Here is a 24,778-nt window from a genome sequence, read left to right on the forward strand (position 1 = left end):
CTGCCATCCCTTCAGGAGCGTAGGGAAAGTACTGCTTTCTGCAGATCTGGAGGCTCATGTATATTTTGGGAAGAGATAGGAATTTTCACTGACATGTACAAAGCAGGGCTGAACCCCACAGGCAAAGGCATGGAGGAGTGTGGTGCCTTCTGGGAATACACCCTGTGCCCCTCATCACCTACTATACCATGGTCACACCTGCAGAAGCCGCTTCTCCCCCGAGACCTGTGCTCCCTGCTCAGGTCATCTTTCCTTCCCTCCAGATGCTGTTCTGCTTGCTGCAGAAGCTTTATTATCTACCTCCTACTTTATCATCCTTTGAGCCCCATTTCCCGTAGTCACTTTCGGAAACATCCCTTTGTGTGACTTTCTCATCACCCTAACAAGGAAATGCTGTGTGTGTGTGTGTGTGTGTGTGTGTGTGTGTGTGTGTGTTGTTGACTCCAGTGACCACCGTCTCCATGCCCCTCCATACCAGTGGCCAGGCAGCATCCTCTAACTGTTGTCAGTGTCCTCTAACCAGAGCCCCCCGGGACACACCTGTAGTTGGACAAGCTGGGTCTGCTGCCCGTTGCTGAGGGGGAGACCTCACACTCTGGGGAGCCATGGAACCAATCAGAATGAGAGGGTGCTAGGAGAAAGGACCCCTAGAACTTGGGTTTGTGTCCAGTGATTAGGGAGGGGTGTTTAAAGAGGCAGGGCTTTGCTGTCAGGAAATGGGGTAACTCTGACTCACTGTCATGAGTCTTACCTGCAGGGAAGGCAGACCAGAGCAAAACTGAAATGTAGTTGGGAAAGCAGCAGCAGTTGCTCATTACCTGGGCTTTTTGGTATGTTCTAGCTTGGCCAACATTCGTGCTTCATCTGTGTTCAGGTGTGATTACCGTGTGGCTGTGTGTCTCTCTTGGTCCATCGCGGTCACAGATCGGCCTTTCTGATGCTGACTTTCCGCACAGTTGCTGATGCTCCCAGGACAAGCCCAGCCTAGCAGTGGGTGCCGGGCCAGCTTGCGAGTGCCAGGGGCTTCACCAGTCTGAACTGCTCCACTTCAAGTATTTGCCTTCTTGGTCTAAGCTTGTGCCTGCTTCCTCGTCCACCCCCTGCCAGCCCCCTTAGCTCCTGTGGGGCCTCAGCCCCTCCATGTTGTCCCAGTTTATCAACTTCTTCTAGGCTTACTGCTTTCCCTAGCCAGACAGACCCTGTGTGGTGATGAGCGACATTCCTTGGTATGTGGACAGCCACCCAGAAGCCCTCCCCTTGTCACGTCCTGTCATTGCCTTTGCCAGCCCCTTCTTCTGGGTGGGCCCCATCAGACACTGTTCCCCTCTAAGGTTTGTGGGCCCTTCAGCAGAGAGACATACAACCGTCAATGTGTGTTTCTACCCTCAGCAGTCCACAGAGCTGCCTAGCAATGCTCTTTTTCATAACTTGTTTATCCCCTGTTGTACCCCTGAAGCCGTGTGTTCACCATCTTCACCCTGAACCCCCTCCTTCCAGAAGGTAGTCTCAATCCCCCCTCTACTAAGAATACAGAACCATCTCATAGCCTCTACTGTAGCTTCCTTATTTTCCCTACTTTATTTTTTTCTAAGTCTCCACCCATCCTCCTTCCCTTGAACCTCTCTGAGGGAAAGAAATATTCATCCTTGTTTAGTCTGCCCCCTCCACTATGTTCCTGACCTTGTCCCCTCTTCTCAGTATCTGCCTTCCCCACCCCTACAACCCCTGCAGTGTGACCCCTTCCCTTCACAATGCAATTCCAGGAAGTGGTCTTCTCTGTCTGTGGACTCCCTCCCCATTCAGTCACACCTTAGCCGTTCTCTTCTCACCCCCGGACCAAAGGGAGCTCATCATCTCTTTTTCTTAAACTTAATTTCTGTAAACTCTACAGCAACAGACTAGAATTTTCCTTGAATCTCTTGAGACTATCCTCTCTAGATTCTCCTGACTCATCTTGGTTTTACTTCTTCATCATCCCAAGACTCTGACCCTCTACCTATTCCCCAACTTTCTGTGGGTTTTTTCCTTCCCCTATACCCATCTTTATAGTTCCCTTTCTCTCCTGTTTTCTCTTAACAATCTCAGCCATTCCCAAAACTTGAATAATTCACAAATTTTTCTCTTTCCTTGACCTCTGTTAGAAGCCTAGTTCAGTATTTCTAACTGCCTGCTGTGTATCTATAGCATGATAGATTATCAGTACTAAAACATCACTTATCTGAAACTAGATTCATCAGTCTCACCAGAACCAGAGTCTCTGTATGTTTTTGTCCCATTTCATGACATTCCCATTCTCTGTCACTGACAGTCATCTTAACCATAATATCCCATGGGTTCTGCCTTTGCGTTGTCTCTCCCATTTGGCCTCATCTTAGGGTGCTTGCCGAGTTACAGTTATGTTGTTAGGGAGCCTATTAACTTGTTAGTTAAGGGCAAGGGACTTGTCTTACTCTGCTTGTCACTCGGTGTCCAGCACAGCACCTCCTTACCCATGGACATCATCACTGTTTGTTGAGTGAACGACTATAAATTAAGCATTTTAATGCTTTGCTTGCTCTTCATGAACTATTTGCCATTGAACAATTTTCCATCATGAGAGCTCTAAATACTTTCATTCTTCACCAAGCAAGCACCAGAACAAAGTTTCATGCTCAGAACCCCAACCACGGTACTTCTGCTCTTTTTTAGGAAGAGCAATTAGGTGAGCGTGCATGGGTCGTGAAGCACTCACCTGACCTTCCTTGTTGAAAGACAGAAACCTAGGATTATTATGTTTTCATGGCATCTTTAGATCACTTACATCTCCCTTTATACATTGATTTTTCTGCTTTTTCTTTTCTTTATTTTTTAACAGGTTTTCAAAATGGAAACGATCACTACGACATAAGATGCTATTGATAGTACATCAATATGATTCAGCTGTTTCCCTGCCCAGCAGAGTGTGGCTGCTCTCTGCACAGCCTTGTAATACATATTAGTTACACAGACATTAGGGAAGCCCTTCCCATCCATATGTATGTGCGTGGCCCATGGAAGTTAATAACGCCATATATCACGTGCATGTAGAATGTAAAATGTACTTCACAATGACAGCAGGCTCGTAGAAAATGAATATTGGCTTACGATGAGAGGAAAACCAGGGAAAGATTTTTGTCTTTTCAAATCCACTGTTGAGTGAATTATTTGTTTCTGTGTCTCAGTATCGCAGACCCACATTCTGCCTTTTTTTTTTTTTTTTTTTTTTGGTCAATATATGCCCCTCTCTCCAGCCACCTTATTTCACTTCAACTACACGGATAACAAAAGGACCCCTTTGGAGAAATGAAAGATAGCAATTACACATTGGTATTCATGTTACAGGAGTCACACCGCCGTCCTCAGGGAGTTGAACAATGAATATCCAACATTAATTGCCACAGTAACTGAGCATCTGACCTTGCTGAAATGTAATACACCAGTTTTACATAGTAAAATTATTTGCCACTAAAAGATTTTTTAAATTATCATAAAATTATATTGTTTCGAGTGACCAATAATTTTTATTTTTGTCTCTACATTTTCTTGGGAGTCAGGACATCAGCAGTTGCAAGCATAATTTTATCACCAATTTGGTTGACAATTATGGCAAGATTAGTGCCTTTGTATTCTTAGGAAAGATGGATAAAATACATGGACATCCCTGGTAGATCTACGGAACTGATTAAGAATGTACAATGGACATAGTACATTTTACCCACTGGGGAGAAAAAAAAAAATTTTTTTCTTTAATGTTTGCACCTAATTATCAGTTGGATTTTCTTCCTGTGGCAGAAACATGCTAGGAACTCTGGGGCATGTTTCCCTTTTGAAAGAACTGATATCATTTTTAAGGTGAAGCCTACCTAGTGTCAACTTTTCTTGCCTTCCTCTTTTGCCCCAATCCTCAGAAATACAGAAGCTAGCTTTTCTTACTTGCATTTCACAGTTTTTTTTTTTTTCCCCTGGGCTACCTTACCCTTCCTGGGTGTCACACACTGGTAGAATTTCACACTCTATCCTCTGGAAGTGTTCATCACTCAGGGTCAGCCTCCACACTGCTGGGTCAGCAGTGAGCCGGACTCCAACAGAGCCACGTCAGCGGGCCACACTAGCTCTGGGCTGTGGAAGCTGTGTGTGCAGAAATGAATGATTGTTCAGCCTCCTCTCCTTTTTAAAAGGGACTGAGGTGAAGAAAGTCAGTGCACTCACCCGCGACATGCGAATTTCAGCCCAGATGAGATTCTAACTAGAGATCCATTTTTGCTTGTATTCTGGCAGAACTGGGACAGGATAAATTTGAAGTCCATCTTCTGTCTCCGGGGGTGGGGGGGAGGGGTTGGGGGGAATGAACTGAGTGATAGAATGGGTAGTTTTTTGCCCACCTTCTAAAGTAGGGCTATGAAGAATACTTAATATGGCTTGCTTATTGTTTTAGTGTTTTAAAGGATTTATGACTTTCCAGTTTTAATACAGTGAATATTTAATAAGCATTAACAAGATAAAAGAGAATACATATGCAATGAGCCTGTTGTGTCTTTTGAAACTTTGAGCTTTGGATGCCTTAATTCAAATCACTCAGGTAGTTTAAATGCAAGCTCTCCGAATCCCAGCCCCACTTTATTTATTTCTTCCCATTTCCTTGACAGTATTTATGTCTCCATAGTACTTGTCTGTGCCTATAGAATCTGAACCCAGACACTCTACCATCAGAGGGAGATTCTTGCCCTGACTCCTCCTTTTTTTCAGGATCTTTGCAGTAATCCTGGTGGACAGCGACTTGAGAAAACGCGGCTTCAGTTTGGCCCCTGTTTGAGGGGTTGGGGTTTGTTTGGTTTTGTTCTTGTGTTTGTTGGCGGGTTTGACTAATTTTCTCTCCCCTTTGTGTCCCGTCCGTCGCCCCCCGCTCCCCACGAGAGCAGGATGACGAAGTGGCGACCTTTGAGGTGAAGGAGCAGGAGCGGAACGTCCTGGTACTGAAGAGGGTGCAGAGCTGCGGCCCGGCCCCGCCAGCCGGCGGCGCCGAGCGGGATTGGAGGTGAGTTGCCCCGCGACGCGCGCCGCGCTCTCCTCGGCCCTGCCCGCCTCCCCTTCTCTCGCTCCCGCTGCCTGGCGGCCCTCCCTCCCCCCTCTTCTCTCCGCCTCTCGAGCGTTCTAGCTGACTGCAGAGCTCTTGGCAGCCAGATGGACTCAGTTCCCGGCGAAAGGACAGACATGGCAAGATCTTTGCGCTCTTAGGGGATGCCTTTGTTGGTAGCCGTTCACAATGGGCAGCTCCCGGCTGAGGGTCTTGGACCCTCAGCTAGAGAGGAAGGAATCCGCCGCGCTCTCGGACCGAGAGCTGCCCCTACCTACCTTCGATGTGCCTTATTTCAAATACATTGACGAGGAGGATGAGGACGATGAATGGAGCAGCCGCTCGCAGTCTTCCACCGAGGATGACTCGGTGGACTCTCTGCTCTCTGACAGATACGTGGTCGTGTCCGGGACCCCCGAGAAGATACTGGAGCACCTTCTGAATGACTTGCACCTGGAAGAAGTCCAGGACAAAGAAACAGGTAAGGGCAGCGGGTGTCTCCCCCTTCCAGACCCACCGCGGCGACCGCCCTTGTCAGTCCCCGGAGGGGCAAGGCTCGCGCCGCAGCCCAAACCGGCAGGGGCAGAAAGAGCGTTTGCTCTGTGCACCGCCCCGCTTGGCCTCGTGCTGTTGTGTTGCAATCCAGTAAATGGACACATGGAGACCCACGCAGCTGCCTGGGAAGTCGCTGTACAAAGAAAGCCCTAGGAAGGCAGATGTTCTTGTGTCTTTGGCAGTTTTTACCAAATCTCACCTAAAGGCAGTTGGCAAGAGGTTAGCGTTTTAATAGCCAGTGTTCTCTGGGAAGAAATACAAGGGATGAGCATTCACCTGGCCTGTGGGAAGCCCTGAGCTGAGGGGAGCAGCCTCCCTGTGGAAATGTCAGCAATTAATGCAAACTACTCAGCAACTGTCAGGGTAGCAGCAACTTCTGCCTTTTTCCAGGTGGTTTACACACTGCTCAGAGCAAGCTTGGCTGTGCAGAGTATCCTACTCTTAGCTTCGCAGACAAGAAACTATAATTCACTGAAGTCTTATTGATCAGACTTCTTGTCCTTTTCTAGCTCATCTGGGAGCCAAGTACCCATTTAGCTTTGTCACCCTTGCACTTTGGGAAACAGTACCATTGCGTGTACAGAACACCCCAACTATGCTTCCTTTATCACCAAAGGGCAAGTACTTACTTCTCTTCACCAGAATTTGTCATTTGTTCCAGCGTGGAATGATCGTTCCAGTGAATGGGCCTCTGGCTGCAGCCTCGATTCTGTAACTTGATATCCTGACTAAAATGTGCTGTTTGCTGCTAGCAGAGCACCTGTGTTCGTGGGTTGAATTCCTACAGAGTAACACCTTAGGTTTTTTCCCTCATAGGAAGGATTGTGAAATGACTGTGTAGGTGGGAGCAAGTTTCCTTGGGTCCCGGTAGGTTTTTGTCTGAATCTAATTGATATCTGACTCTAAATTGCATTATAAGGGACATGAAGAGAAACGAAGTTGTGTGAAGTATGTAAATGGGCTTTAAAAAAAAAAAGGAAAATGACCCAATCCCATATCCTACAGTAATGTTATACTTTGATCTCAAAAATCAAATAGATACTTTATTTTGTACAAGTTGGGGTGGGGGAAATCAGTAGCTATCATTTATACGCAGCCTAAAAGAAAAACATTCTCATGGCATTTGCTGGGTTGTTTTTGTATGTCTGTTGGTTAATATTTCGTGCATTTGAGCACTATTCCCATGTTCTGCTTCATCAGATATAATCATCATGGAACCAGGCATCATTTTCCATGTACTGATTACCAGGCTGCTTTACACAGGTGGTTTGGACTAGATTACAGGCAAATAAATAATCTGCCGCAAAGGGGACACCATTCAATGTGGATAGATGATTCGGGGGATTAAATGCTTGCTTCTTCTTAACAGCGCCACAGTTCTGGTCTGTGATGTGAGACTCTGTTTAGATCATGTGAGTAAGTGTAAAAATTATTAAAGCCAGTATTAGGCCTAACTTGATTTCTTTTTTTCTTTGTAATTGTTGGTGGTTTTTTGAGAAAGATGGCCTAATGCCCATAACAGGTTCCCACTATCTATCTAACACTGGGAATGAAAAGTCTCTTGGATGACTGTACCAATGCCAGGAATTGCCTGCTGCTGGAAACAGTGTTGTGCACGGTATCTAGTGACTGTTACACCTCGCCTGGGACCACATATGTCACTCTAGCCCAGTGCCCAGCAAAGCAAAGCAGCCCAGAGCTCAGTGGTTTGCCCTCAGCAGGGCAGGAGGAGGCCTCTTGGGGTCAGCCTCCCCTCGTTCCTACTCATTTCCTCAGAGTTTTCAGAGGGTGCGTGAAACTTCGCGTTTTTGTAGTGATACTTGAAAGAAAGCATGATAGCAACTTTTCCTGTGATTAACAGAGAACTTTAGGAAAAGGAAGAGTCAAATGTAGAGAGAGATTGATGAGTACGTAATAGGGAGGCCTAAGTGAAGTCACGTGTGGTTCTCCAAAACGTCACATTCCAGCACTTGGAGAAGACACAACAGAAAAGCTGCCGTGTGGTTTTTGTTGCCAAAATAAAAAGATATATCATATATGTAACAGTAAAATGAATTCCTTGGGCACCTTGAGGAAAAGAGGGTTGTTAGTTTGTTCTAGTTTGAATACTAAATGAATCACATATTTAAAGGAATTGAGAGGCCCCTTGTTACCAACAGAGGTGAATTCTCGTTCTTTATTTCGGTCAGGCCAGCAACCCTCATTATAAAAGGCCTATGTGTGCAAGAGCCTAATAGCATCGTATAAACATATGGAAGACAGATGGAGGAAAATGAGAAGGGGCTGCAATAAAAGTATAGAGCAGCGTTTTTATGTTCTTAAGCACCCCTTTTAGGGAGCGGGAGCCATATGGGGCTGGCTGGAGCCATCTGGTGGTGGTCCACATGGCCCCGACTGCAGTGAGGAGGAAAGGGTACATGGGAGGCTGTAAGTGCTCCCATGGACCAGTATGAGCCTGTTCTGGGTTGTTACATTCCTGTGCCCACCAGAGGCGAGGGAAAATAACGGAGCAAGAGATGTGACTCATTTCCCATCTCTTTCCCACAAAAGTCACTTAGTTGTGAAAATGGAAGTACAAGGCCCGATAGAAAAGACCTTCTGTGCTCACAGAGGAGCGTTGAAGTGATGACTCATCAATATGGATGTGCAAGTGGAAAAACGTTGACTTAATTGAATGGAATAGGAAGGAGAATGCCAGAGCTATTGACATAATGGGATCCTGTTGCCACCTGAATCAAGAAGCGAAAACAACCGTTCCTACGGTATTCTGTCACCAAGTCAAGCTGAGCTTTAAAAGCAATAATATTAGAAATGCTTAAGAGCAACCTACTAATGGTTTTCCCAAGTGATTCGATGCACACAACGAATGCCCTGTGTGTTTTCATCATCCCCTGTAGGCATACCTTTCCTCCCTTGTAGGACCTGGCATAAGGAGTCTTTCCAGGAATAGCTGTAGAATGAGTGAATGAATGAAAGAGTGAGTGAGCGATTCTTCATTGTTTCAAATGGAAAAACTATCTGAGTCTGTCCACTGGTTATCTATTTATGAACATGGATCGTGACTGAAACAGCTTTCAAAGGTGACCTTTTCTGTCAAGGTTCAGGTTTTGGCTTACACCTTTGGAATGATAGAGAAAAATCAAGCAGCTTTGTCTTTCATCTTCCCAGATGTAGGGGAGACGTTGTTGAGCACTCCCAGCCCAGGAGAATTACAGGCAAAAAAAGCAGGCAAGGAGAAAGAAAAAAAAGGAGTTGTGAGTAGAGGAGCTGGAGGGAAGGACGAGTGAGTTGCCTCCAGCCAGCCCTGGTCTGTGGGGTCTTCCGGGAATCCTGCTCCGATTTAACTCTTCCCGCTCCGCTCCGTGCAAAGGATAGAGTATGTTTTCTTTAGGGCTGCTGTTGTTGGGAATAGTAACTTCTGGTTCAAAGCAACGGCAGGAGGGTTGGGGGGATTATGTATTGGATGGATTGCATAGGGAAAAACCTTATTGATTTTTCCCTCTGAAGCCGCGTTATGACAGGTCCATCTAAGGGAGAACCCAAGAGGAAACACATTATCGGCTGGCCTCTTTTCCCCCCATTTTCTTATTCTTTATTCATACTTTCGAAGCAAATGTGCTTAAGGGTGTGGGTTTTTAAGAAAAGCAAATGAAGGGAGAATAGGATAGCAGGAATAGGTAAAGCGAAATGACTCATTCTTATTAAGTTGACCTGCTTTCTTCAAGGTGTGACTGGTTTCGTTACTCAGGCATATTCTGTGGATGGGACTCGGGGTGAAAGCGCCTGCTGTGATCATGTGTTACTGGTCGGCTTTCAGCAGCCCCTCGTAGGGTGAGCATATCATTGAGAAACTGAGTCCTTTACCCTTGAAACAAGGCAATGACCTCTGTGAACGTACCTGCCTTACATCATAGGGGTGTCTCACTCCATTGGTAGAGTCCAGTTACTCCGTTGCCAGCTTACTGGTGGCTTTTTTAGAGTAATGCACCGACAGAACCTTGAGGAAAGCGAGGACAGGCACTGGTTTTTATGAACTACTTTGTCTTCTTCCCAGCTAGCACCAAGCCCGTCCTAAGTGCTGGATGCATGTTTCTTGTGAAGAAAAATTAAGAAGGGTTTTTCCCTGGTCTTTGGAAATACAGAAGACAACTTAGGTGAACTTCTTCCTTGATCTCTTTGCCTTTTAGGATTTCTAGAAAGATGTTTGGCATTTCTGTCCCAGACTTCCTCTTGCAGGTGGCAAAGACCTCAATGACCATGTAGCAGCTTAGCTTGTGCAAGCTAAACATCACTGAGGCTAGACCCAGAAAATTTTTAGATGGTGGTAAATCACTCTGTGGTTTTGAGCAATTCAGATGCATCTAAAATTATCTTGTATGTATCTTTTGTTTTTATTTTTATGATGTCCCATAACAAATAGACCAGTGGATCTTACACACTAGGGGCACATGGGGCACTTTTTAAAAATACAGCGCCTGGGTCCCACTCTGGAGGTTCTGATTCAGTTGACCTGAGATGGGATCTAAGCCTTCTGGGCTTTAAAAGCTCCCAGGTGATGCTAATATGCAGCCAGATGTGAGAGCCACAGAAACAGAACATTGACCTTGTCTCATCTACCTTCCTCCAACTTTTAAAGATTTATTCCACGTTTCGAAGAGTTGCGAATATAGATCTGCCCTGGAGACTTAGGGGCCTCAGTTCCCTTTTCCTCCACCTCCCCTGTATCCCCCACCTCCTCTCCAGGGCTTCATGTCCACTGGTCAGCCTCATGTCCACTGGTCCCTGCCTCTGCAGTCTGAGAAGTTCACAATTTACACACCTGCACTGCTGGTCCACCCCTTGAAATCATTTTGAAAAGAAACTATCAGAGGAGACAGAGGTACTGGACACAGAGCTGTTGAATTTCTCTACTCTTGGAATGAGGAGCAGTGATATGTAGTGAACAAAACCCATCTGGATTTTTGCCAGGGTTCTGTCCTGCCATAAAAATCCCTGGGTGGCCCTTGGGTCTCACAGCCAAGACGCCTACTTCTGCAAGAAATCAGACTTTAAGAAAGGAGAAAATTCACATAGCAGAGAAGAAAGGGAATGGAAATAAGTTTCTGAGGTCTTGGGTCCCAGATCTGGGCTCCAGTAATAAACCAGCCTGAGAGGTTAAGCAAGTCATACAAACAATCTTTGGATTGTCTTTCATCACTAAAACACCTTGATTCAAAGGGATCTACATCAACCTCTTTCCAAATGTCACACAGCCATGAAATTCTAGATCTGGAGGAGAGACCCTAGAATTCATGTAGACAGTTTCCAGAAACTTGTGGTCGTTTTATGCTGAAATCACCATCACTTAGCCATTGCACAAGGACATTGGCTATTCAGTCTACCTTTGTATTACTTACGTTACTGCTGCGTTTCTTTGGAATCATAGGGCAGTTAGAATGTTGATGGAGGAGGAAGCTTGGAACCCATTGTTTAGTGGCCATACCTGGTGATGATTTATGTGTGTTCGTGTATAACCTTGTTCATTGGGAAACTTCTTAAGCTCTTTGAGAAATTATGTTATAACATTTCCAAAGAATGGCTTTGATTTATCACCTACTAGTAAAATCCATTTACCAAATTATATTACCAAGCCATCTTGAGATATTCAGAAAGAGTCTGTTGCCAAGGAAAAGTGGCAGTTTCCCCCCAGTGGTGAAAGATACTGCATCGTATCTCTTATACTAGCCATCCCCCTGTAATTTCTTTACTTCTAACTTTATACACTGCTTCTGTGATAAAATACAACTGTGCATTTTTAATTACTCAGCATCTATATGCCCATGTATGAATACCTTAGAAAAATATAATTCCTTCTTTCCGCAAATGTCTTTAACACTTCTCCGTCCTACATGTGGAGATACAGTTGTAAACAAAAGAAACTCCTTACCTTCATGGGGCATATATTCCAGTGGAGGAATTAAAAAATTCCAAAAGAAGAAGTAGGAAAACAGTAGATATTAAATGCTAATCGTTATAGGTACTACTTTATGATAGCTATATCCACATGTCTTTAAAAATAAGCTAGAGGAGGGACGCCTGGGTGGCTCAGGTCATGATCCCCGGGGTCCTGGGATTGAGTCCCGCATTGGGCTCCTTGCTCAGCAGGGAGACTGTTTCTCCTTCTGCCTGCTGCTTCCCCTGCTTTGCTCTTCCTCTCTCTGACAAATAAATGAATTAAATATTTTTTAAAATAAGCTGGAGGATATTTTAATGTATTTAAAGTATTTTCAAGGTGCCCCTGGGTGGCTCAGTTGGTTAAGTGTCTGACTCTTGATCTCAGGGTTGTGAGTTCAGGCTCCACCTTGGGCTCCATGCTGGGCTTGAACCCCACTTAAAAAAAAAAAAAAAGATATTTTCAGGAATTAACATGAAACTGTACGCAGCAAAATTCAGAACAAAAGGAAACAGACTTAATTGAAGGAAAAAAAGAAAGAAATTTGAAGTAGGTATAGGCATCGCTGGCTGGTACTACCTAGGACTCTAAGCCATAGAATCCGTACCCATGGAAATGTTTCATATCAGGCTTTAACCCTCTGACCTGTGAGAACAACTTTTTCATAGGCAAATACCTAGACTAAGTTGTCGTTTGAGGTCTTTTTCAGCTTTACGAAACCACCACTTTTAAGTAACCATTAATTTTGTTTGCAGACATGCTTTAGTAAAAAAGTCAACAGCAGCCCAATTCATTAGCACCAACTGCAGCTGCCCTGCGTACGCCTCAGACCACAGCACTGCTGCTCCGAGAAGACTGACTTCTCCACGTGGAGCAAAGGCTTGAAATAACTGTCCATGGTGACAGTGGAAACCCCAGAGTGCTGTCTAGAGAGCTGGAAGTGCAAGTGTTTACGTTAGAATGTAGTCCGTGCTCTCCTCTACAGTCTTTGTACTGTGGGTTTGGTTTGCTCTCATTTGATTTGGTTTTCTGGCAGTGCCCTTTGCTTCCCTCCCTCTTACTGTTGCAGAGAATGTCATGTATTTGCCGACCGTAATTGAACACTTAATTTTGACAAATGATGAGGGATTAGAACTGTGTAGAACTTATCTTCTCGGTTGCCCCATTGGTGAAAGCAGAGGACTTGGCCACATGTTGTTGGAGGCCCCGTCCAGATCTGACAGCCAGGATTTGAAGGTTACTCAAGATTCCCCTCCATTTATCCAACCTTCCTTACCATTCGATGCATTTTAGTACAGGATAATTGTCCCCATCTAATGGACCTAGAGGCTAAGGTAGAAGTTATCTAAACTGCTTCAGAGATAGAATGATCATTTGAAACTGGAAATGAACTCGGGTGTATCCCTAGCTTTTTCCCAGAGATCATTTTTCCCCCTTAGTGACTAGAGTCATGGATAAAAGGGCTAATTGAAGTAAAAACCTACTATTCAACTCCAGCTATCAACCCCAAATCAGGTGCTTCCACAGCTGCTTAAGAGTGCTCTAATCTTACCCAAAGGCCTGCTTCCAGGTTTCCAGCTGTGAGCTGCATGGCCCCTAGGCCAGCCGCCTGCTTCCATGAGGTTACAAAAGGAAGGGGTGTGGAAGAAGAGGTCCTAGTACAGGCAGGTGCAGTCAGCCTGCTCACAGGAGGAGTGATTAAAAATCAGATTTTGCTGTGGATTTTATTTGAGTTGTTCATCATCTGGACTAATCTATTCCCACCACCTTTAGACATGTGATAGTATGTATGATAACAAGGGAATTGATGCTTTTATGCTGCCAGTAGATTGTGGGTTAATTAATACCCTTGTTGGTAATGAAGCAAGGTGAAATGAAGTGAGACAGAGCTGAAGCATAAGGTCATTAACATACACTGATTAATAATGGAAATGTGGACGTTTTCATTACCGCATAACCAATGGGCAAAGGCAGGTGTGTAATGCACGAGGCTGTGAGTAGGAGGACAGCATACTTTGCGGGCACACAATCCTTGTTGAGAGTGCATTTCTTTTAATTGCATCATTTTCATGTTGAACCCACATGACCTCTTCTAATACTTGAGGTTCAACTATAAGTCCAGAGCATAGCAGAGACAAACTAAAATATTGTAGGACTATGGAAAGTTAACTTCCAGAGGATCTGAAGATTAAAAAGGGAAAATAAGATGCACAAGGAGCAAGAATTACCTGAGAAATGAACTCTCAAGCCTTTTGACTGTAAGAATGTTGAAAAGCTTGGACATCTGGACAAGTTTCTAGACTTCGTTTTAGAAATTTGGTATTTTTAAGATATTTTAAGAAACAAATCAACTACTTTCTGATGGTTTGAGTGAAGGCCTTGTCCTAGAGCCTGGAGGTGAGACAGAGGGTCTTTGAGGGTCCCTGTCACACTGTATGCTATATGAAATTCACATGTGACTGTTGTCTCTATACAGCCAGTCCTGGTGCTGATGTCCTCAACCCGTGAACCAGGAGGGGTTTTCCATGCAAACTGCAGAAAGGTGTGGAGATGAATGGGCTTTCTCCTTCATTTACCTTTGCACATTTTATTTACTTTATTTCCCTTATTTGCATTTTATCTGCTTTCCCTTCACCTCAAATGCCCAATTTGACACATTGTTAGGAAACTGGAATTTCTTTATAGTTCAGTAAATTTCTAATTTCCTAGAATGGCTGGAGAAAAATTTATTACAAATAGTAAAACACTCTGGTACATGGAAAATTGCCCTAAGCATATATACATGAGTTGTCAGTTTTTGAAGGATCTGAATATATAAAATTAAAGTCTGTTTTTCAATATAAATTATATAGGCCCTATCTGATACGACACAAACTTCATGTCGAATCATGAGGCCCTGAGAGCCTTCAGCTTTATTATTGTGAGAATAAAATACTGGCTTAAACCTATCTAGTCTCTTTGACATAGGATGGAGGTTGCTTGTGAAACACAGATCATCAGTACAACTTGAATTTTCTCTCATAAAAGTAAACTTGAGAAAGGTAACAGCTTTGTTCAGTTTTCATATTCTGTCTCCCTAATGTATGCCTACTAAGAATCTCTATAGTACAGGGACGCCTGAGTGGCATGGTTAAGCGGCTCACTCTTGGTTTCAACTCAGGTCATGAAGTCATGTCATGAGATGGAGCCCTGAGTGGGGCCCTGTGCTCAGTGTGGAGTCTGCTTCAGATTCTCTCTCCTGCTCCTTCCAGCTTGAGTGTGTGCCCTCTTCCTCTCCCTTTCTCAATAAATAAATAAATATCCTTTAAAAAAGAAGAAGAAGAACCTCTATAGTACACCTTCTCAGCTTGGTACTAACGGATTTCTTTGTTCTTGTAAATTGTTTCTTTTTTTTTTTTTTTTAATTCTTTTAAAAGGAAAATGGGGATGCCTGGGTGGCTCAGTCAGTCAAGCATCTGCCTTCAGCTCAGGTCAAGATCTTGGGGTCCTGGATGGGGCTCTATGCTCAGAGAATGTGCTTTTCCCTCTCCCCCTTCCTCTCCCTCCGTCTATCTCAAATAAATAAATAAAATCTTTAAAAACTAAAAAGAAAATGGATTTCTGTTCCTTGAAAAAGAAATGCTATTCTCAAATCTCAAAGTTTCTAAAATTACCATATTTTCCTAGTGAGTTTTGGGTCTTTGGGCATATTTAATGTGGTACTTTAGTGCAAACACGATTTTGTCATGTCCAGCTATATTTCTAGAAACTTGCTTAGATGTGTGATATCAGTCAAGCTCTTTTGGAGGAGCACATTGGAAGGAGCAGATTTGGAAATTCACAAAGACAAGATACTGTGTCAATAGAGTTGACAATCTAGTGATTTTAACAAGACCACAGTTTTACTGTAACATCAGCAGCTAAAGTTGGAGACGAAGATAATGTTGAAGGATGGAAAAAGCTCTTCTTTTTCTCCTCTCTCTCTCTCTCTCTCTCAGAGATCTTGTGTGTCATCTCCCCAGACAGCTGAAAGATTTAAAGTGAGATCATCCGTTGTCCTTGTCTTGTATTTTAAAATGCTGTGCCACCTTCCTCAAGCAAAACTAGCATCCTAGCAGGGAAAAAAAAAAAAAAAAAGTCCTTTTTCTGTGTAAGAGTGTGTACTTCAGGTAGTCTCCTAAATGTTAGTGAATGGCAATTTGTTGATTATAATCACTGCATGTTAATCTCTCACAGCATGTTTCAATCAAATTATTGCTTCATTGAAAGGATGCAGTGCCACATAATTGCTGTAATTGACAAGCACATGTCTAAAAGGAATATTCTTTGAGCAGGAGAATTTTTGCCTTTAACATACCTATAATTGAGCTTTTTTCTCATTTCTCTTTGCAGTCTTTCTCATTATAACCTTCCCCTCCCATTTCCCATTATCCTCATTTTCTGCCCTTGGGGCTTTCTTGCTCTACAATTGAAACCATTCTTTTCATTCTGTTTGGAGCTTTTTGCCTTATACATAAGGCCAATGCCTGGCTGGCAGGCCTTCCCCCATATCTTTCAATAAATATGAAATTAGAATTGTTAAATATGAGTGAAAAGAAAATGTAGAAAACTAAAATATCTTGTAATCCCCAAAATATCTTATTGTAATCTGAATAGTGCTAGGAAATTATTTTTAGAGCAATTCTGCTTCAGACTTACTGTTCTTGTCTGTTTTCTGCATACAAAATACTTTGTGAATCTTTTAAATCCTTTAATCCTATAAATGAGCTTCACTTAGTGTGATGATGAAAAGTACAAGTTAGAATTGCCTTTTGATACCTGGCTGGGTATTTCTACTTAAATGCTCAGCCTTAAATGAGCATAATTTTTGGTGAATGAGTTGTATATATCAGGACTCATGATAGGTAGTAGTTCTAGTATTAAAGTATCTGGCATACTACTTCAATAATTACATCCCTTTCAATGTCCCTTAAATATACTTGTTAGGAAGAGAGATTTATCTAGTACTTAAAGCAAGTTAGGTTTATTCCCCCCTAAATTTTCTTCTTGCTTGATATCACAAATTTTGTTTTTGTATAACAGCCTTAAATATACCATAAATGGAAAAGAAAAAAGAAAACATGGTGAAGATATTTTCTTCCCTATTTTGGATCTTACCCCCTAGAGTTGGACATATAAAATATAACCTCTTGTTGTCTTGTTTCAGTTTGGTCTGAATTTAAAGGCATCGCAAGCCATTTTTATTTACCACTGTGCTGACTTTTGTAAAAGCATTGTAGTTGGCTCAAGTTCTGCCAGTGCTGATTGGCACAATGCAAGCGCACGTCTCAGAGTTATTATGACAATTTACTCTGTTTTACAGTCTCCTAGGGAGAGTGTTTGTTCTTTGGGAAAAAAACATGCAAGGCAAATGTGTCTTCATCAGCATATTCTAGAAATCCACAATAGTGAGATCAGGATAAAGTCATAATACTTATCTCTCAGTAAATGTACTTTGCTTGCTTTGGATAATAAACAAACTTAAGAAGCAGATCACATTACTCATCGTGTGTTTGAATGCCTAAGAATTTTCTGTGTATATATATTATTTGTTATTAGGTATGTCTGCGTGTAACAGAAAAACAGATGATAACTTAAACAAGGTATAAATATACTTATCTCTCATGTGAAAATACAAATAAATGGGGCCCCTAGGTGGTTCAGTCGTTAAGCGTCTGCCTTCAGCTCAGTTCATGATGCCAGGGTCCTGGAATCTAGCCCCGCATCCTGCTCCCTCCTCAATGGGGAGCCTGCTTCTCCCTCTCCCAGTCCCCCTGCTTGAGTATATATATATAGAGAGAGAGAGAGCATGGCGCACTCGAGAGCACGCAAAATATGGCCAACAAAAAGCAAAGTTCGATTCCTAAGAAATGAAAAATGGCATGTAATTTTATAAATGGAAGCTAATGTTAGTTTGTTTTGATACTTTAGATCCCAGGCCATAATTATATTTCTGTCTCTTTAAAGAAATGTAAAAATATTGTGATTTAAAGCATTACATAATGGGGGTCATTGCTCAGTGGAGAGTCTGCTTCTCCCTTCCCCTGTTCTTAAGCTCTCGATCACTCTCTCTCTCCCCCTCCCAAATAAAGTCTTTTTTTTTTTAATATTTTATTTATTTATTTGACAGAGAACACAAGTAGGCAGAGTGGCAGGCAGAGGAAAGGGAGAAGCAGACTCCCTGCTAAGCAGGGAGCCTGACACAGGGCTCCATCCCAGGACCCTGGGATCATGGCCTGAGCTGAGGCAGACCCTTAACCTACTGAACCACCCAGGTGCCCCATTGAATAAAATCTTTAAAAAATATATATTTTTCACAAAACATCTGAGGCATGTACTAAAAAATATTTCCTATATTATGACTTCGACTAAGTGTAATAATAGCACACATTAAATTTGTTCTCATAAAAATAGCTTCAGTATTTAATTGTATTATTATCTTCCTGGTGATATTTTGGAACTCTTATGTACCTGCTGAGTGGGTCAAATCACCATGAATCGTGTGATTTCAGTGCTAGGAGAAAGACCTAAGGATGTTTTAAGGTGTGTAAGTAGTACACTTATTTTGAAACAACACAAACTGACTTATTATAACCATTTGAGACAAAGGAGTTTGTATGAATGACTTTAGCCAAAAAGACAAAAATACCTTAACTGATGACAGTTAATACATGTTTAATGGCTTGATTACCCAGATGTTGGACTAATAAGCATATATGATCACTGAGGTGAGGAACAGACAAAACTTTGATGTAGAAGTCAGTTTTTTTTTTCTTTTAGGAAAGAGGACAAAATAAAACGTTGACTAATGATTGTCAGTATCTGTAATGTTTAGTATGGAGAAGTTTATCTAGAAGGAAAAGAGGAGTTTTACAGTTTGTTTTAAAAAATTCAGTTTCTGCCTTTACACTTCAGCTCCCTCTCCTTCTCCCTCTCCCCGCTCCCCCCACCTTGTGGTGCTTGTACATGTGCTTTAGAGAAAAAGCACATTCTAAAGCACTCTCTAAAAAAAAAAAACAACAAAACAAACAAACAAACAAAAACTTAAAAACATTAGGAGTTTGTGGACTATCTTAATCCTTCCATGTGATGGTCAGTTCTACTTTTAGAAAAGGAAATTAGCTGATCCCTTATAGCTCTTTGCTACTTACCAAGTATTTGCTAGAAATAAAAATGAAATTCAAGTAGGAATAAAGGAACTCTAGCATGCTGGTGTATAGATGGAAAACGACTTTATGGGGGCACTTTTGTCAATTCAGAAATAAAAAGACTAAGTTCCTATATCTGCAGCACTCCTCCCTGTCTACAACCAGGACTCTGTTACTTTCCTGTACACCCATTACCTCCATGTCTGGTATGGACCATTGGGTTCACAGCCTCAGAAGAGCAGAGTGCAGTGAAATCCAGAGCTGGAGATCAGCCCTCCTTGGGACCTAGGACCCTTCTGATATTAACCTGCAGCAACTCAGTAGCTTTTCACCCTACTTAGCTCGGGCTTGGTGTCAATCATCCCACAAAGAGAGTATCAGACCTGCCTCCTAGGAAGAGTATGAGGAGCACAGATCATGTGGGTAGAGCTCCTGGTACAGCACACAGGATGTGGTCAGTAGAGGGGGGCTTTTTCGATTATGTTCGAAGAGAAGAGCTACTATCTTCCCTTCTCTACTTTTCCTCGTTGCCCATCAAAGCTGTTTTTGGCTTCCTGGTGCACACTAGGGAATAGATGTGGTTCAAAGCAAATTTGGGGCTCTCTAGGGCTAAAATGCGTGCTGGGTGGGGAGTGCGGGTGAGGGACGTGGGTCTGAGTGGGGGTAGCGGTTTGTTCTGACATTCTCATGACCAGAATATTCATCAGCTTGGGTCTATAGGCTCCCGTATGTGGTCCTTTTATGATGTCACCGGTTAAATTTCAAACCCTGTAAAAGTTGAGGCCTTAAAACGTGGCCTTCTCCATGGCAGCAAGCACAGAGCTCAACCCCAAGCAATACATGTTCAGTCAGTGGTTGTGACCAAACCTTTCTTTGTGACCCAAAAGCACTAGTCTCCCTTCCACTGGTGTGAGAAAGAAAGCAGCTATGCGTTACTGAAAAGAACTCCAAAGATTGTTCTGGAACCTAGAGCACAAAAGCATCCCTGCTGTCAGTCAGTGGATGAAATATTTGTCCTAGAAATAATTTTAAACATGGGCTACACAGTAAAGTGAGTTTTCTAATTTTGGGCATTTTCAGATCGTGTAAGATCTTGTGCCAGATTGTTTAGAAAGAGGCTTAGTTATGTTTGTGTTTAATTGTTTTTTTAAAGACTTCTTTATTTTTTAAGATTTTATTTATTTGAGACAGAGACAGAATGAGAGACAGAGAGCATGAGTGGGGAGGGTCAGAGGGAGAAGCAGACTCCCTGCTGAGCAGGGAGCCTGATGTGGGACTTAATCCTGAGACTCCAGGATCAATGACCTGAGCTGAAGGCAGTCACTTAACGAATTGAGCCACCCAGGCGCCCCTAAAACACTTCATTTTTTTTTTAAAGATTGTATTTATTTATTTGACACAGAGAGAGGGATTTTATTTTATTTATTTGACATAGAGAGAGGGAAAAATTATTTATTTATTTGCACACACAGGGGAAGAAGCAGAGGGAGAGGGAGAAGCAGGCTCCCCACTGAGCAGGGAGCCCAATTTGGGACTGGATCCCAGGACTCTGAGATCATGACCTGAGCTGAAGACAGACACTTGACTGACTGAGCCACCCAGGTGCCCCAAGACTTCACTTTTTAAAAATTTTATTCACTTATTTGTTGGGGAAGGAATGAGGGAGAGAGAGAGAGCACAAACAGGGGGAGCAGCAGGCAAAGGAAGAGGCAGGCTCCCCGCCAAGCAAGGAGCCTGACATGGGACTCGATCTCAGGATCCCTGGAGGCAGGCACTTAACTGACTGAGCCACCCAGGCACCCCTAAAAGATTTCATTTTTAAGTAAGCTCCACACCCAATGTGGTGCTCAAACTCAGACAACCCCTAGATCAAGAGTCACATGCTCCACCAACTGAGCCGACCTGGCACCCTAGTTGTGTTTAATTTAAACTAGTAAATTGGTAGAGTATCTTTTTATCTTTAATATATCTAGTTATCATTCTTAGCTTTTTTTTTTTTTTAAGAATTTTACTTACTTATTTGACCAACAGAGATCACAAGTAGGCAGAGAGGCAGGCAAAGAGAAAGGGGAAAGCAGGCTCCCTGCTGAGCAGAGAGCCCGATATGGGGTTCGATCATGACCTGAGCTGAAGGCAGAGGCTTAACCCACTGAACCACTCGGGCACCCCTCATTCTTAGCTTTAAATCAAGGCAGTTGATTCTCGCTCAGCTTGGAGGAAAATAACTTCTCTCTCATAGCTCTAGAATTTGTTAAGCAGAAACAAAAAATAAATCTTACTCATCTGAATTCAGTGATAATGATTCACAGTGACCAGGGGGGAAAAATTAACATTCCAAATGGTGATATATTCCAAGTTTTGGAAGAAAGCTGATAATAGAGATTCTTCGTGGTGCCTCGGAGATAAAAATATCATACCTTGTCCTAAGTTGATTCCACTATTAAAATCATTGCTTCAAATAACAATGCCCCAGACTTCTAATTTAGGATTTGATGTTTCAGTTAATTTTTTCTTCATTTTGTGACATTTTGGAGTGTTTAATGGACAAGCACTTAGGGACACAGTTTGTGTCTTTAAGAATGCATTCTGTGAAGTTAATCACACCAGATGGAGCAACTCCAAGAGTCGGCTGTGTTAGCCTGAGTGACTTGCAACTGGTTAATAATTTTTGTTGGTAGATGCTGGCAGATTGGTATTGAAGGCTCCATACCCATGACACTTCCCACGTTCTAATCTTATACTGTTAAATAAAATGATACTTAGATTGATCAGGAAGAAATACTTCCTCCCAGCTTATTGTGAGAGCTGCTGCTGTTACTAATCAGGAAACTATAACACCTGCAAGAAGAGTCTTTGGGGAAAACAGTGCGATAGACGGTGTGAAGGCAATTATCAGAATATCCTTGGTTCCTTCTAGTCTCACTCGGGTATGCCCCTAACATATTGCAAGGGGCATCTCTCCAAAGCCCTCAGACATCCACACCATCCACACACCAAATCCTGTGGCCTTTGAATGCGGGCAAAGTCTGATGGACCTCCCTCCAGCAAATTTTGACACTTAGGATCTGTTCTCCTATCCATCACCCTTCCTTGTTGGCTTCTGTTATATTTGTGTCTCCCTGTTCTCCTTTTTCTCTCTCTCTTTTCTTCCCCCTTCCTGAACTCATCCTTCTCTTAGCATTGCCCAAATGTGAACATACACCCCAGCTCAGCCCTCAGCTCCCTGCTCACAACTTGTTGGGGTTATATCTGAGAGCTGATGCTCTGGCCACCCTCTCTATCCCTTCTTATGGTAGCTCCCATAATCATCCAGACCTCTTTAGCGAGCTCTGGTCTTTGATATTTCTGCCCAGTATCTTCACTTAAAGTAACCTTAGGGAACTCAAGCTCCAAGTATTTAAAAAGTACACTCATCTTCCCTCTCTTGATTTTCACTTTATCCAGTCTGTCCTGATGCAGCAAGTGTAATCTGTATCTCTTGTCATTTCTGCCCTTGAAAATTTCCATTTACTTCCCTTTTCCTATAAAACAAGCCACAGGCTTCTTGCTCTAGGGCTTGAAGACCCTCCAGGAGTTGGTTCCAACCTACTTTCTAGCTTTACTTTGCAGTTACATATGTGATCCCTTCCATTGCTGTTTCTAAACTTTACCATAGACCAAGACTTACAAAACTCACCTCTCCACAGACCGCTCATAAGAACAAGTGAAGCCAAGGAGGGCAGAGCGGTGATGAAATGCAGAGCTTACCCTGCAATGAAAAGGGCAACTCAGCACTAAACCAAGTTGGCTTATGAGGTGTGGGCCGGGTATTGCCAGATCTTCTGATTATTTTGTTTCGTTTTGTTTAAAGATTCATTTATTCGTTTTAGAGAGAGTATGTGAATGAGGGTGAGGGGGGGAGGGAAGCCATCTCAAGCAGACTCCCCACTAAGCATGATCCCAAACCTGAGATCATGACCTGAGCCAAAATCAGTAGTCAGATGCTTAACTGACTGAGCCACGCCCAGGTCTTCCGAGTTTTAAATATTGTCACGTAACAAAAAATATCTTTAACGGCTAGACAAGGCCCAGAGGCCACGGGTTTGTGACTTAGCAGCAGACACACACGCTGTCACTCCTTTGCTCACATTTATTTAATCTCTTTATCCACCAATAATAATTCTTCTTCTTCTTCTTCTTTTTAAGATTTCATTTATTTATTTGACAGAGAGATAGAGAGCACAAGCTGAGGGAATGGCAGAGGGAGAAGCAGGCTTCCCACTGAGCAGGGAGCCCGACGCACGGCTTGATCCTAGCACCCCGGGATCATGACCTAACCATCTGAGCCACCCAGGCACCCCACCAGTTCTTCTTAGAAGTTCAGGGGTGACCCCACATGGCACCTTCCTTGGCACGCTGGAGTTTCCTTCATCCCTTAGAACATTTATGACTGGTGCTGCCCAGTTGAGGTGTTGCCTTATTTAGTTCATTTCATGGGGACAAAAGTCTCAGCTCCCTGACTAATTATGAGCTTGAAGCCACAGCTCCCTTGTGCTTTCTTGTCTCTTACCCGCAAATCCCTTAGCAAATGCCTTCTATATAGTCAGTTTTCAGTACTCGGTTTTTCCTTGGTTGATTGGTAGGACTTGGAGAATTGGAAAAGGGTCTGAATATTATTTTATGAAAGTAAGAACAGGTGGTACTTATTGAGTGCCTAATGTACACCATGTTCTCTGCCAGGTACTTGAGAATACACTATTCTGTTAATTAATTCTGTTTAATTCTGCCTGCAATTCTGCTAGGTGTGGATATGATACCCACTTTATAGCTGACTTAACTAAGGCCCAGAGAGGTTCAACATTGTGCCTAAGGGTATCCAGGTAGAAATTCAGCTCTCTGATTCCCTTAGTACTTTCCACACTGTTTTCTAAGTTTCCTCGCAGGTTTAGCAGATACATGCATGAGTCACAAATGGGTTGTAATTATAATTGTGCCTAGACGCTGAGAGCAGCTGAGGGCTGGGACAGCAGGAGCTCATGGGGCCTGTCTCTACCCTCCCAGGGTGACTTGCAAATGCGACCCTTGGTGTAGAGAACGTGGGCAAGCCCTGGGTTTATTAGTGCATGCTCTATCTAGTGACATTTTTAAAAGGCAGCATGTGAAATGTAATATAGTTCAGAACATAATTCCTGTTGCATTCAAATCGTTTTTTCCTAAAGAATTTCCCAAATTTTTCAAGTTACAATAAGAACAGATTTCATTATTTGAAGAGTGCCACCCAAGCTCTGTGTGTAGTAAGCTCCTGTCATGAAAGAGGTGACCTTTAAAATCTGATGTAGAAACAGCATTCAATGAATAAGCATTTTTTATGTAACCAATAAGGAAAAATAAAACGAGATCTCAAGATTTGGTCATTTTAGAATAGCTAAGCAGTACTCTGGCAAAGTGTAAAAATATCCAGGAATTGAGTGAATTTAAAAAGCTGCATTTGAGGTCATGAATATTGCTTTCAGAAATGTCAAATAAACTGAGAAAAAAGCATAGCTCTTAAGGGCATAGCACTTGAACCTATGATTCAGGCATGAACGTTAATTTTTTTTTTTTTAATTTGTGCTTAATCAAGTTACATGGTACATTTTGGCACTACTTCTCGAAAAATAATGGCAAGTTGTAATATTCCCAGACCAGAAACAGGGCCTTTCAAGTACAGAGTTTTTCTTGGCTTCTCGAAATAAAGTTTAAGTAGAACATACTTTAGAGTGCCTTAAATTCCATTGCATCTGGAGTAGAAATATAGGTGAAACAAAACTGCTAACAGTACTTTAGGGAATGTGGGTCATTATAGAAATGTTGAATATTCACATTACCATACTTCGTTTAAATAGCAAATATTGGCAGTTGTCTGTCAAAATTCTTACCATTTGCTTTCTTGGCAATTCACTTATACCAAAAGAAAGAAAGAGAGAGAGAGAGAGAAAGAAGGAAGGAAGGAAGGAAGGAAGGAAGGAAGGAGAAAAGAAGAAAAGCACTAAGCTTAGACCCTTTTGAAACATG

General features: G+C 42.7%; 1 protein-coding gene across 2 annotated transcripts in view; it reads left to right on the top strand.

Moving 5' to 3' along the window:
• The window catches only part of RAPGEF5 (Rap guanine nucleotide exchange factor 5), a 218,835-nt gene that overhangs the window by 143,972 nt on the left and 50,085 nt on the right, over positions 1-24,778 (top strand). For both annotated transcript variants that reach the window (XM_032873502.1, XM_032873512.1), the window contains exons 10-11: positions 4,938-5,053; positions 5,485-5,573. In XM_032873502.1, the coding sequence (XP_032729393.1) occupies positions 4,938-5,053; positions 5,485-5,573 (205 nt within the window). The remainder of the gene's footprint in view (positions 1-4,937; positions 5,054-5,484; positions 5,574-24,778) is intronic.

Source organism: Lontra canadensis, unplaced genomic scaffold (genome assembly GCF_010015895.1).
Source record: "Lontra canadensis isolate GAN:19392208 unplaced genomic scaffold, GSC_riverotter_1.0 scaffold2, whole genome shotgun sequence".
Lineage (NCBI taxonomy): Eukaryota > Metazoa > Chordata > Mammalia > Carnivora > Mustelidae > Lontra > Lontra canadensis.